Here is a 14,548-nt window from a genome sequence, read left to right as displayed (position 1 = left end):
AATTCTCATGTTTTTCCCACTTTTAACAGGTTATCAGAGGTCTGCTGAAATTCTGGCCTAAAACCTGCAGTCAGAAAGAGGTGAGATGAACGCAGTCTCCTGAATAGAGCTAATTCACAGCATGAGGTTGATCAGTCATGATTTCAGGACAGTGGAAGTGTTTATGACGATTTAGGATGCATTCACTATTGTTCTTTATTCACTGCTCTGATTGTCTGCATTGATGTGTGTGTAGGTCATGTTCCTAGGAGAGTTGGAGGAGATTCTGGATGTGATTGAGCCCACGCAGTTTGTGAAGATCCAGGAGCCTCTTTTCAAACAGATCTCTAAATGTGTCTCCAGCCCTCATTTTCAGGTATGCGAAAACCCACTCTTGTCCAAGACTGAATTAAACTGGTCCAAATATAAAAAATCTTTGCTATTTCACAACAGATCAGTTTTCACCACAATTTTACCTGTATGTAAAAGTATGGATTTTTATCAAAATGCTTATGAAAGTAGCAACTGACAGTTGTTTACATCAAGATGCAAAATAAATTATACATCATATTATGAGCTTAGACTCCAGATGTGTCCATGTGTGTCCAGGTGGCTGAGAGAGCTCTGTACTACTGGAATAATGAGTACATCATGAGTCTGATTGAGGAGAACTCCAACGTGATTCTTCCCATAATGTTCACAAGTCTGTACCGGATCTCCAAAGAACACTGGAACCCGTGAGTCAAAGCCACACTCTTCTGATATTATTTAACACCGACACTGCAGTCTGTGAGACTTTTCTTCCTGTCACATTCCCTGCTTTTCCCTTAATTTCTAAACTCTCTCAGGCACTATTGGGAAAACCATAAAAATGTTGTTTAATTTAGAAAATAATTAATTAATATAATTAAATTAAATTAAATGTAATTTAAAAAATAAACACGTTTTCACGCATTGCTTTTTTGATATATCAGATGTGGTTCCTTTATTGGAGAAGTTAATTTAGGTTTTGTGTGAAAGTGGCTATATTCACTACTGTTCAAAAGTTTGGAGTCAGTAAGAATTTTTAAATAAATTAATACTTTTGTTTAGCAAGAATCTTTTGAACTTTCTATTCATCAAAGAATCCTGAAAAAGCTTTTCAGTGGTCATGTGACACTGAAGACTGGAGTTATGGCTGCTGAAAATGTAGCTTTGCCATCACAGGAATGAGTTAAATTTTAAAATATATTAAAATAGAAAACAATTTTAAATTGTAACTTTTTTTTTCTTTTTTCAATATTGCCTTTTTCACTGTATTTTTGATTGAATAAATGAAAAAGATCCGGTATCTGTATGTGATATACACAACACAACACTGTTATCACTGTCCAGCATTAATTGGATATTGCCATCTACTGGAGTAAACATGTCCTGTCCTTCCATTTTCAGTGTAACAAGTGCTTTAAAGGTGCTCTATGTAAGCTTTTTTATGCTAAAGCATAAAAATATTGTAATATGTTTGGAGATTTATTAAACATGCTCTGTTCACATATTCTTTTCTCTGAAAACCATTGCTACAGCCAGTTATTTTACTTTGAAATTTGCGTTCCGTGTCGGAATTTCTGTTTTTGTTTTGGTCTGTGCAAGTCCGCACCTTGCCAAATTACCCAATAGTATTTCGCCACCCCGGGTTGCCAGTTGGTGGAAAACACATGCAGCGAATTGCAGCCATGGAAGCCAGTGAACAAACTGGGTCAGAGATCGCAGATTCTACCCGACCTAAAAAGCCTCAGCATCCATCTAAAAATCTCTATAAACGGGAGCATATTAAAATGCGATATCAACTCCTATCAACATATCAACTGATATCTCCTCGCCTTCCAATCTCAATTTCGCTCCTGTTGCATGTCTTCAAACTGGCAACCGTAAGTGCTTTGAGTCTGAGGAGGGGGCGGGCAAACAATATTTTGAATTTGGACTGCAGTGCCCATTTCAACCACTAGCTGTCATTCTTACATAGAGCACCTTTAAATGATCTAATTCTTTCTCTTTTTCTGCTTTCAGGGCCATAGTAGCTTTAGTCTATAATGTTCTGAAGGCCTTCATGGAAATGAACAGCACTTTGTTTGATGAACTCACGTCCACTTACAAGTCAGATCGTCAGAGGTGAGCTGGGTTTTTTTTTCTTCTTTTTTTTTTATTATTATTATGCATTAATCTGACACGTGGCTCTTTGGCTTGCCTACTTGCTTATTAGGGGTATACCGATTCGATACAAATCGTGATACTGAACTCACGATATGATACTATCGCAATATTTTTTGCCAAAATAAAGAAGAGATGTTTTATTATAATTATTATTATTAAATTATATTATTTTATTATTATCATAACCCAAACATTTCCCCCATTGCATTATTATACATTATATTCAACATTATATATAGTAGCTTAATGTAGTAAATGTCACTATAACTCTGTAAACTTTCATTTTTTTCCCTCATGCAGTAATGGCACTTTTAATGTAGGCATTAGTTGGATCTCTTGCACCGACAAGCACAGACTCTCCTGGTGCTCACTATGTCCATTAATGAACTATACATAGAAGAATAAACCTTTAAATAAACCGCTTAGAATAATCATACTACTAAAACTAAGGGTGGTTTCACACTGGCTGTTTACTGGGGTACACAATCAGAGACTGCCTGAAGGACGTGGTCTGAATTCAGTTGCACTCAAACTGTGGCACAATTCGTGTGAATGTGAAAGCAACACGGACTCGGGTGCGCACTTGTTCAGGAAATAAAGTAACCTGCTCATGCGTTTTAGCCGATTATGGTGTATTTAGTTCAGGGGTGTCCATACTCGTTCCTGGAGGACCACTGTCCTGCAGAGTTTAGCTCCAACTTGCCTCAACACACCTGCCTGAAAGTTTCTAGTAAGTCTAATTAGACCTTGATTAGCTGGTTCAGATGTGTTTAATTGGGGTTGGAGCTAAACTCTGCAGGACAGTGGCCCTCCAGGACCGAGTTTGGACACGCCTGATTTAGTTAAATAAAACACATGAGTCATTCCACGAAATCAGTACAATTTGAGTCCCTCTGACCTTTTTCAGTGTATTTTTATCTATTGGGTCACCAAAATATATTGTTAAAAGCTTTTTGTATTAATTGAAATGTCTCCTTTTAATAATGTTTAAAAACATGACATACATTTTATCTTTATATTGTTTTTTTCAGTTGACACCACCTATTTTGTCATGTCCCTCAAGGCCTTCTATGAAAGTGTAATTGGTATATGAATAATAAAATGAGAAAAAAAGTCAATACATTTTGCCATTCCCATAAATATCCATCTGTTCTTTTTTGCTGGTAATGTAAGTAAATTTGGGATTATTCATTAAAATCACATTATTTAGTTCCGTACTTCAGTAACCCCTCAACCCCGTTACACAAACCATTCTCCCCCTATAAAAATAATGAACCGATACTTATGTGACACCGTTAATAGGAAGTGACATCATAGAAGTCTTCCGAACAACATTGTGAGCAGACACAGGCAAGTTACCACCTTTTTAATAATTATAACTAAATTATGTTGTGAAATTGTGTTTGTTTGTCAAACTTAACGACTCAACCCCGTTACATCGATTAAAGATAGAAAACTATTACTTTTGAAAATTATCTTTTGTTATTTCAACTTTATTCATGATTTCTTAATATAATGCATGCCGTGTGCTCTCCATTTATTCACTAGATTTAGAGCAGTGGCCAATTTGGGCAAAAAATCACTCAACCCCGTCACACCTACATTTTTATTTTTTTAAGTTTATGAAAAAGTAATTTAAAGTTTGTTGAACTCTGACTGAAATGTTCAGAGCAATCATAAGAATACTGATTTTAGTTCAAATTCTGAAGTTAAGCCTTTGATCAAAAATGATGAGGTTGCTGTCACAAAAAGTGCCCATTTGTGTGCCCAAGTGTGAGATTTTATCTAACTTTTATATTTGCAATTACTGAATTAGTGTGAGGGACATCTGATTAATAGGAAAATGTTGATTTGATCACAAATACATTTTATAATAATATTCAGAGAGCTCCCATAGTGTTCATAACTGTAAAATAATGACCAATAATAATAGGGATTTGATGCCTGAGATGGGAAAATATGTTTTTCTGGAAGTTAAATATGTCATTAATGTTGTGGGGTGTTCAGAAAAGTAATACATTTTGGTAAAAAATCTAAAAATGTGCAAGTCTAAATCGTACCGGTTTCGTGGAATGACTCATGTAAGGGATAATAGTGTTGATTATTTACCTTGGATATATGAGCGAAAGTGAGCCTGCAGTGTTTATGCGCATAACGAGTGCAATTAGCCAATTTCACAAGAATCGGAAATGATCGGACGCTGGGTAAAGTTAGTTCCACCATGGGACTGTGGCTATAAGATTAATATGCTCTTTTCTCAAATATCGCTTCTTACCTTTTCTGTCTTGTCTTTTTTCCAAGTTGCTGTTCTATACACTACAAAGAAATTAATTTCTAATTGGCCACTCAGACTGTTGCACGAATTTACCGGCAGGTGGTTTTATTTCACCAACTGTCATAAAGTATCACCATACGACAAACATTTATTTATATACTTAATTCATATAAAAAACTAATCTCCCAATATATGCTTCAATGTGGGATATAAAGTCATGAGAGATACATAATATTGTTGTGAGTTTAATACATTTTAAAAAAATATAGCATGTGTTCATCTCATGACATTACATCCCGCGTTCAAGCATATGTTATAACTAATCCTGACCAATTAAAATGAAATAACTAAGACAATTAATTTCCAAGACCATACTGTATACAACATAACTATCAGTCTGTGCATTATTCTATAGCAAGCATGAGAAACTATGAAATTAGCAGGTTTGTGTTTTCTATCATGTGGCGTGCACATTTGTGATGATGCAAGATGAACACAAATGCACCAGGGTTCAAGAGAATCAAGCTGAGTGTGAAACCAGACCAATGCTGCAGGGGGCACTGGGAACAATCACGCTCCGACTCGGACCGCAACAAACATGCCAATTGTGAAAGCCCCCTAAATGTGATATGGTGATTTAAATGATGTTTGCACTTTCACTTTGAGGAGTGCCAACAGAGCGTATGCGCTTCAGATGATCAATCACAGCTCTTATCGCAAGAAAGCATGACAAAATGGCTATTCCCAAACTGTAAATGGTTAGTTAATTAAAATTCTGCATTTACTTTCTCTCATGTTGTTTTGCACATCATGCAAGTATTTGAACGTCCATGTTTACTACAGTATGTGCATCGTTGTAAATCTGTTCATCATATTAAGCCATCGTGTCTCTGCTGAAGATTTGGACTAGACCACTTGATTGATTTTTACAATGCCTTTGTCATTTTTTGGATCTTTTAAGTTGTTTTTGATCAATTGTGTTTGAAGTTCAACCAAAGTCCCTTTCAAGGAGAAGTCAGTTCACTCGGCAGCCATATTTGCAACGCCACCGGGCAGCTATTTCGGGCATCCAAGACCAAGTCCTATCTATTTGAATGGGGGAATCCTGAAATCTCAAAAACTAAATAAAAATGAATACAATTAAATAACATTTCAAATCGGCAACAAAATCTGACATGAACTCTCCCATAAATGTTGTTTCTTATGCTCAAATAGTGTCAAAAAGTTTATTTTTCAGGCTAGACCAGCCAATGCACATGTGCAATCCTAAACGCTAGTCTGATTTCTATGGTGATTGGCTCTTTTGCTTAGAAGGCGAGACCTATTTCGCCATGTTGTGCGTTGCAGTTTCTCCCATTCATAACTAATAGTAAACTGCGATAAACATCTTGGGTTTTAATGAGAAAAAATAAAATAAGCTATACGAAGGCAGATTAGAACCCAGAACCTCTGACACGCTTAACAAAAATTCTACCACTTCTTAATGCGGATCCACGTATTTATTGACTAATGTAAATACTCTCGACACTGACACGATATTGTATTATAATAGAAGTAAGGATGAAACTATCATATTAAACATGAGGTCTATGTTAATCAATTTTGCGTATATATTATTGTAGTAATGCAATTACAATACACCCAACCACTTTTTAAAACAAAGTCTTGGATAAAACTAACTCTATATCGCAAATCATTTCGTTTACATCAACTATACCTTTCATATCGTCGCATTTTTGTCTCGTTACACCCCTACTGCTTATGCACGTGGTGTTAAACATGCCTCCTCACCTTTTTATTTTTTCCTGTCATTCCTCAGAGAGAAGAAGAAAGAAAAGGAGAGAGAAGAGCTATGGAAGAAGTTGGAGGATCTGGAGTTGAAGAGAAGCCTCCAGAGTGACGGAATTATTCCCACTTAACGATGCGCCTCTCCTGGACCGCTTTTTCCCCAACGCCTCCACCACGCGCTCGGAACGTTGGCCACTTTTTTTCCTTTCTGTATTTGTGCGACTTACTTTACCGTAGATTCACCTCGTCAGTCTCATTATTTCAAAAGCACTGTAAATAACTTTATTTTATCCTTTTTTTTTCCCCCTTAAAAATATTATGCCGAAAAAGAACGTGACTAGAAAAGGATGTTTAAAAAAAAAAATAAGCAAAAAACAAAAAAGACAAACAAAAAAAACGAGAAACCCGCACTGGAGTTGGAAGGACTTTGAATAGACAGTAGGACTGAAATAACGACTGCTGTTAAGAAAATCAAACAAATGGAGAATCTCAACCTACCGATCTGACATACCTCGCCCACCCTTACCGAACAACACCAGCCCAATTCTCACTCTCTTTCCTCACTTCCTGCCCCCCTCTCTACATCCCATTCTCACCCCCTTTTTCTTTTCCTCTCTATGTCAGCGCTCTCTGAGTTGGATCAACATTCGCCACCTGTGTCCTGAATATTTGAAAGCAGAATTGTCTACCTTTAACCTTTTGACCCTTGTTTATCCGTTAACATCTGGATAAATGCAGCAGGTCTGGATTGTAGACTTCTCCAAAGGGAATGCAAAGGACACTATGCAGTAACCAGCAGAGAAGAGGAAGTGGACACAGAATCATGAAAACGCACCAGCTCATTTTTTTCCCCCCCGGTTTTCGTTCTTTTCTGTCCAAATGTGCCGCCCGGTACACTCATTTGGACTCACCAGTCTGGTACTGGTACCAGTAAATGAGAGACACACACACACACATCTGAGGTAGTGTCTAGAATTCCAGCAGCAAAACCGGAGAAGCTTGTCATGAGAAATCGAACTGCACGTTCACACACACATTCTGCATTCGAGTGTGTGAGGGAGTTTCTTACAGTGTTAAGTACCTGTATACTGTATCTGAATGCAGTACTTTGATACTCTGTATCTAGTAGAACCTTTAGCGTATTTTTCTTTAGGAGAATCCAGTATATGATGAGGAAAGATTGAACAGCCTCTTGGGATTTATTTTTTCTTTCTTTCTTGGGTTTCACTGCTAATTTGTTTTGGGTTTAGTTTTTTTTGTCTGGAATTGTTTTTTTTTTTTTTTTCTTTTGACCAAGTGGAATTTGTTCTCTCTTCCTTTTTTTTTACTTAGTTGCTGATTGGGGGGGAGTGAGAGGGGGATTGTGGAGGACTGATGCTTTGGTGAGCATTGTCAGAATTTAACCTGTGCTTTAGAAAGCCCCAGACATCAAACGATTACAAAAGTTAAAAAGGGTCGGAGAAATACAAATGTTTAATTATTTTAAAAAATAAAGAGATATTAAATTAAACCTGTTTTGTGATAAAGATGAAATGCACATTTGCTTTATTTGTGGTGTGTATGTGTGTGTGTGTGTGTGTGTGTGTGTGTGTGTGTGTGTGTGTGTGTGTGTGTGTGTGTGTGTGTGTGTGTGTGTGTGTGTGTGTGTGGATGACAGTGTGAATCTGAAAACATGTTGGGCATTATTGGGGTTAGAAATCGAGAAATGTTTCATGGGGGGTTTTTTTCACGATCTTTTCTTCTGTTAACTGTTCTTCCATACTTTACAGTTAGATCTTTTTAAATGAATCAGTTGAATCTGTTTACAAAACCCCATCTGGGGCGCGTTTCCTAAAAGAATCGTTAGCCAACTGTGGTTGCGAGTTCTGTTGAACAGTTGGCTTTTGGGAAACGCACCCCTGAACTGAATCAGAATTGCAGTCATAGCAATGAATCGTGCTTCTCGTCACTTATTGTTGCACATTTGATTAGTGAACTGGTTCTTGGTTCTCAAAAAGACTCAAGAATCATTGTTGAACCTGTGTTATCGATTAATTGTTAATCTGTCAGAGTATTGAGTATTCTTCAAATACTCAAGTCAATTGACAACAGTTTGGTCATTGCTGCAATGAGTCACTAATTGTCAAATGAATGACTCTCTTGAGCTGGTTCTTCTAATGAATTGATCAAAAAAGACAAGTATCATTGGTGAACTTGTTTGTTATGGGTTTAAAACGGTCAAGGGTGCGTTTGCCAAAGCCAACTATGGTCGCAAGTTCCGTCGTTATCGACACAATTCAATGTAACTTGCAACCATATGCTTTTGGGAAACGCAGCCCACAAGATTTCTTTACACAATCAACCACAAGTCAGTTATTTTGTCTTGAAACTTGAAACTGCTACTGTTCACTTTTTAGGAACAGAAAAATTTAAATTGTCATTACTCACTTTAAATAATTACTCACCTTTTTTAAAAAAAAACACCAGGTGACTATGAATATCATCTTTGTAATAGATTATTTCTACTTTTGTTTTCTATGGGGATTTAAAATGACTAGAGGGAATAGGAGTATTTTCATTTTTAGGTGACCTATTGACAAATTGCTTATTTGACAAATGGGTAACACAAAATCAGTTTGATTCTCTTTCCAACCCTCAACTCAGCAGTACCAAATTCATCCACAAGAGTGCAACAGAGCTCAACATTCAAATTTTTCAAACCAGCTAATGATACTTTTGCTTTTGTGGAAAACTTTGGATCATAAACACACTTCAGCCTTTGTGCATGTAGTCTTTTGATGCTAGTCGATCTTGTTTCCTTATGGTTTGCATGCTAAAGTGAGCTTGCAGGATTTGGCAGGATTTTTCCTGAGGGGTTAAAGGATTTAGGGGTTGCTCTGAAATTGGCATGTATATGTGTACTTAAGACATATGCAGGCTTTATTCTTTCAGTTTGAGCATTAACATGTCAGATACTTGGAGGGAGAGGAAAGGATAGAAAGGAAGGGCCTATTTGGCTGACTGCTTGATTTAATTAACATCACCACTGGAAACAAGCATAGTGGTACATTTTGGGAAAAAAGCAAAATGTTCTTAAAGAGACAGTTCAGCCAAGAATGAATTTATTCACTATCATGTTTTCCCAACCCATTCTATATATATATATATATATATATATATATATATATATATATATATATATATATATATATATATATATATTTATATATATATATTTTTTTTTTTTTTTTTACATGTTTGGAACAAATGGAGTTCTCCCATAAAAATAATTTGATTATAATATCCTTCAATGGTGAATGGACATGACACAATGCCACTGACACACTAATGGACTCTTTTTGATGATTTATTGAACCAGTTCAGAAAGTGGCAAAATCTTTTTTTTTAGAGTCATGATAGTTGGAGGAGAGGATCTTCCACAATAACTGTAACCTTAAAGGGTTAGTTCACCCAAAAATGAAAATTCTGTCATAAATTACTCAACCTCATGTCGTTTGAAACCCATAAGACCTTCATTCCTTTATGGAACGCAAACTAAGATTTTTTTGATGAATCCGATAGCTGTCTGACTCCTCTATAGACAGCAATTTAACCACCACTTTCAAGGTCCAGAAAGGAACTAACACATCATTAAAAAAGTTAATTTTATGAAGCGAAGAGAATACTTTTTGTGCGCAAAAACAGAACAAAAATAACGACTTTATTCAACAATAACTTAATGCTTCCAGGTTCTATGTCAGAACACTGGCTCAGTATTGGCCGGCTCCTGCGTCAGCATCACACGCATGTGTCGTGCTGCTCATGTGAACCGTTCAGCCAATACTGAGTCGGCGTTCTGTTTGATAGTTTTAGAGGGTTTTGGATACTTGTCAGTTGGAAAAACAGCTAAACCTGCTTAACTAATTGAACACTTAGCCAGGCAGGGAGACCAGTTTAAACTAGGTAAAAACCATTAAGCCAGCTTAGTTTTTTCCCAGCAGGATCCTGATTAGTCTTCTTCACTTACTTAAAAAAATAAAATAAAATCTTTCTTGGCTTACATTTAGCCACAGTGAATATGATGAATGAGCAAATATGATAATTCAGTTGTCATTGTGTAAACTAGTTCATTTTTCTTCCATAGCTGGAAAAGTATATGGTAACTTTATTTCAATAGTTCACTTTAGACATTCTAGTAACTTTAAGTAACTTTGCAACTACATGTCAACTAAGTCTCATTAGAGTAGACTGTCTGCTTAAAGGGTTAGTTCACCCAAAAATGAAAATTCTGTCATTTATTACTTACCCTCATGTCGTTTCACACCCGTAACACCTACGTTAATCTTCAGAACACAAATTAAGATATTTTAGTTGAAATCTGATGGCTCCGTGAGGCCTCCATAGGGAGCAATGCCACTTCCTCTGTCAAGATCCATAAAGGTACTAAAAACATATTTAAATCAGTTCATGTGAGTGGCTCAATATTAATATTATAAAGCGACGAGAATATTTTTGGTGCGGCAAAAAAAAACAAAATAACGACTTATTTAGTGATGGCCGATTTCAAAACACTGCTTCAGGAAGATTCGGAGCATAAATTAATCAGTGTATCGAATCATGAATCGGATCGCGGGTCAAACCGCCAAACTGCTGAAATCACGTGACTTTGGCGCTCCGAACTGCAGATTCGACACACAGATTCACAATGCTCCGATGCTTTCTGAAGCATTGTTTTGAAATCGGTCATCACTAAATAAGTCGTTATTTTGTTTTTTTGCCGCACCAAAAGTATTCTCGTTGCTTTATAATATTAATATTGAGCCACTGTACTCACATGAACTGATTTAAATATGTTTTTAGTACCTTTATGGATCTTGACCTACGGGTGTGAAACGACATGAGGGTAAGTAATAAATGACAGAATTTTCATTTTTGGGTGAACTAACCCTTTAATATCTGCTAACACTTTTTGATGCTCCCCCAGCAGACATTCTACTGACTGTAAGTAACTTTGCAACTACATCAACTTATTCTACCTAACCTTACAGTCTACTAATACTCTGAGTTAGCTGACATGTAGTTGACAAGTTACTTTGCAGGTTACTTATAGTTAGTAGAATGTCTAAAGTGGATCATCGAAATAAAGTGTAACCATGTGGGGGCTGAGAGCATCTTTCTGATTTACTCAAACTAGCTAGTGATGTAACCATGTAGCCATGGAGTGTTATAAGTCTATAGCAACAGCATAAAGTTATCTTGGGCTTGATTAAGGTCCTCTGAAATATTTATTAACCCTGGGAGGGATGGGCATCCTTAAAAAAAAAAATAAAAGTGAATTTAAGTTCACACAAAAATGAAAATAATGTAATTAATTACTCTCCCTCAAGTCGTTCCACACCCGTAAGACCTTCGTTCATCTCCGGAACACAAATTAATATATTTTTGTTGAAATCCGATGGCTCAGTGAAGCCTGCATTGACAGCAATGACATTTCCTCTCTCAAGATCCATTAATGTACTAAAAACATATTTAAATCAGTTCATGTGAGTACAGTGGTTCAATATTAATATTATAAAGCGTTGAGGATATTTTTTTGTGCACCAAAAAAACAAAATAACGACTTATTTAGTGATGGCCGATTTCAAAACACTGCTTCAGGAAGCATCGGAGCATAATGAATCTTCTGTGTCAAATCATGATTCGGATCGCGTGTCAAACCACCAAACTGCTGAAATCACGTGACTTTGGCGCTCCGAACCGCTGATTCAACACAAAAGATTCATAACGCTCTGAAGCTTAATGAAGCATTGTTTTGAAATCGGCCATTACTATATAAGTCGTTATTTTGGGTTTTTTTGGCACACCAAAAATATTCTTGTCGCTTTATAATATTAATATTGAACCACTGTACTCACATGAACTGATTTAAATATGTTTTTAGTACATTAATGGATCTTGAGAGAGGAAATGTCATTGCTGGTTATGCAGGCCTCACTGAGCCATCGGATTTCAACAAAAATATCTTAATTTGTGTTCCGAAGATTAATGAAGGTCTTACTGGTGTAGAAAGGTATGAGGGTAAGTAATTAATGACATTATTTTCATTTTTGGGTGAACTAACCCTTTAAGAGGCAACTCTGAAGAAACAGAAAGTGATACAAAGCAAATACGAGGTGGGCAAGGTCTTTCGCAATCCATTCATAATCAGTTATGCAAATGATTTTCTGATTAAGGAAGCATTTATTCCAAATAAGAGGTTACATGTTCAAAGACTACAGCTGTTGGAATATTCATGCTTAATTTGTATTCAGGATATTCCAAATTAAATGTTTGTTGTTTTTATTTTCCTGCTGTTTCTGCATTTTTTGCTAATTTATTCCTTATTTAACATGGCATCAAATCTAAACTTTGGGATCATACTTTAAACATGCACTTTTTAATCTGGTCTAATGTGCATTTTAAAATTTAGGCCTGTGATATAACTGGAGTATATTCAGGTCATAGACGTCACACAGTGCTTGTATCTTCTGTTTCACAAGTGTGAAATTGCTGTATTTTCTATTAATTCACCCATTTTCACAGTCTGTTTTGTTAGGATTTTAACCCAGTTTGTGTGTCATGGAGACTTGGACACCATCAAGAATAATATTTTACCTGGAACCATAAAATACAGCTGCTTTTTTGAGGTTTTGCCTTATTTTAATATCCTAAAGGTCAACCGAGTTGGCACCTATATCGCAAAATCTGTGTCACTCAGGTAACTGTGATATTCCCAGGTAGGACATGTTTTTGATTAAGCAGTTGAACATTTGTTTCAGGACCAATAAGGAAATTGATCCAGGAACGTCACAGTAAAATTACAAAACACGTCCCTTAACAGGTGAGTCAACGGAGGGTTTTTGCTTCAATAAATTCTAATTTCTCAGCTGATCCCACCTTTAAAGGGGTCATGAACCACATTTTTTTATATTATTATTATTTTTTATTATGTTATTTGAGGTCCACTTATTTTAGCAAGATTTTTTACATCAAAACATCCTGCCATAACACTGCCAATTGTTCTGAATACTTCCTATGTTGAAAAATGGCAACCGGTGAAATTCTGCCATACATGTTTAAGCCAGTGTCTGATCCTGAATCGGATAAATTCCAATAAAGTTGAAGTAGGCCATACTTTAAGTTACCACAGTTATAGTTTGCAGGTTAACTTGCGGTGTTTCATGTAAACGAATTATGAATGAATGTACAATTGTTTGTCGCGCTGTCATTCTTACATTCATCATTTTTAGTGAGTATGACAAACGATCTGTATCAGACAAAGCAATAGTTACACATGGTAAAAACACTGTTACTCACACTTATGTGTTGCAACAATACAGTCTGATTCAATATAGTAGGCACTTTATTTATTTTCAGTCTCTCTGAATAGCTTGCGTCGAACTGTCTTGTTTAAAAACGAATCTGCAGTAAAATGAAGTGAACAGTGTCTTACTGATGCGATTTGACTGACTTTGTTAAAAATAAAATTCATCCACGCTTTCTTAATATTAAGATCACAAGCATTGCAATGCAAAGACTTTTCCCACAACTTGCACTGCAAAACGCCTTGTAATCCTCAGGCATCTCTATCATTTTGTTGCTGGAGTAATCCTGTTTCCTTTTGTCTCAAATTTACTACTACATGACATGTGCCAATCAGTAGGTGGGGCTAAAGAGGCAATGATGTAGAAGTAGGCATTGATTTTCTTCTTTCATCCACCTGTGTCGTCATAATGTGATAATCTGAAACGAGTCATTTTGGGAGCTTGGTTTCAATAAAGCTTTTGGACTAATGAGGAAGTTTTGCGTTCTAAAACTTGCATGCTATTTTACAGTACAATGAACTCGTATTTCTAAAGATCAAGGAAAATTTTATTCTAATTCATGACCCTTTTATTAGACTTCATTATGTGTTTGTGTGTTCTAGGGGGTGTTAAGAGGGAGGGTTTGATGAATTTTGATATTACCATGATTGGCCACTGACTTAGACCACCCCATCCAATCAACCACATATCTTTTCTCAAAAACATACCCTCTAAGACAGAGGGTTTCTGATTGGACTAGTTTTGTGATTAGCTAATAAAGGGCAGGACACTCCATGACACTTTATTTTGCTGTTTTACAGAGCTTCAGATAGTTACTGTTACTCATCCACATGTTGTTACAAACCTGTATGCATTTCCCCCCTGCAGAACACAAAAGATCATATTTTGAAGAATCTTGGAACACTGTAAATCCAAATAAGTTGGGCTAACTCAAAAAAATTTAGGTAATCAGTTACATAAAATTGTGAACATC

General features: G+C 36.1%; 1 protein-coding gene across 3 annotated transcripts in view; it reads left to right on the top strand.

Annotated features, from left to right (window-relative positions):
* Positions 1 to 7,742, top strand: part of ppp2r5eb (protein phosphatase 2, regulatory subunit B', epsilon) — a 35,057-nt gene extending 27,315 nt beyond the window's left edge. For all 3 annotated transcript variants that reach the window (XM_048205704.1, XM_048205705.1, XM_048205706.1), the window contains 5 exons: positions 30 to 80; positions 236 to 355; positions 589 to 716; positions 2,026 to 2,127; positions 6,264 to 7,742. In XM_048205704.1, coding sequence (XP_048061661.1) covers positions 30 to 80; positions 236 to 355; positions 589 to 716; positions 2,026 to 2,127; positions 6,264 to 6,363 — 501 coding nt within the window. In that variant the 3' untranslated portion in view covers positions 6,364 to 7,742. The remainder of the gene's footprint in view (positions 1 to 29; positions 81 to 235; positions 356 to 588; positions 717 to 2,025; positions 2,128 to 6,263) is intronic.
* Positions 7,743 to 14,548: the final 6,806 nt, after the last annotated feature.

The sequence above is a fragment of the Megalobrama amblycephala genome, linkage group LG10 (assembly GCF_018812025.1).
Source record: "Megalobrama amblycephala isolate DHTTF-2021 linkage group LG10, ASM1881202v1, whole genome shotgun sequence".
Taxonomy (NCBI): Eukaryota; Metazoa; Chordata; class Actinopteri; order Cypriniformes; family Xenocyprididae; genus Megalobrama; species Megalobrama amblycephala.
The sequence above is the reverse complement of the archived record's forward strand: the minus strand, read 5'-3'. Positions and strand labels throughout refer to the sequence as shown.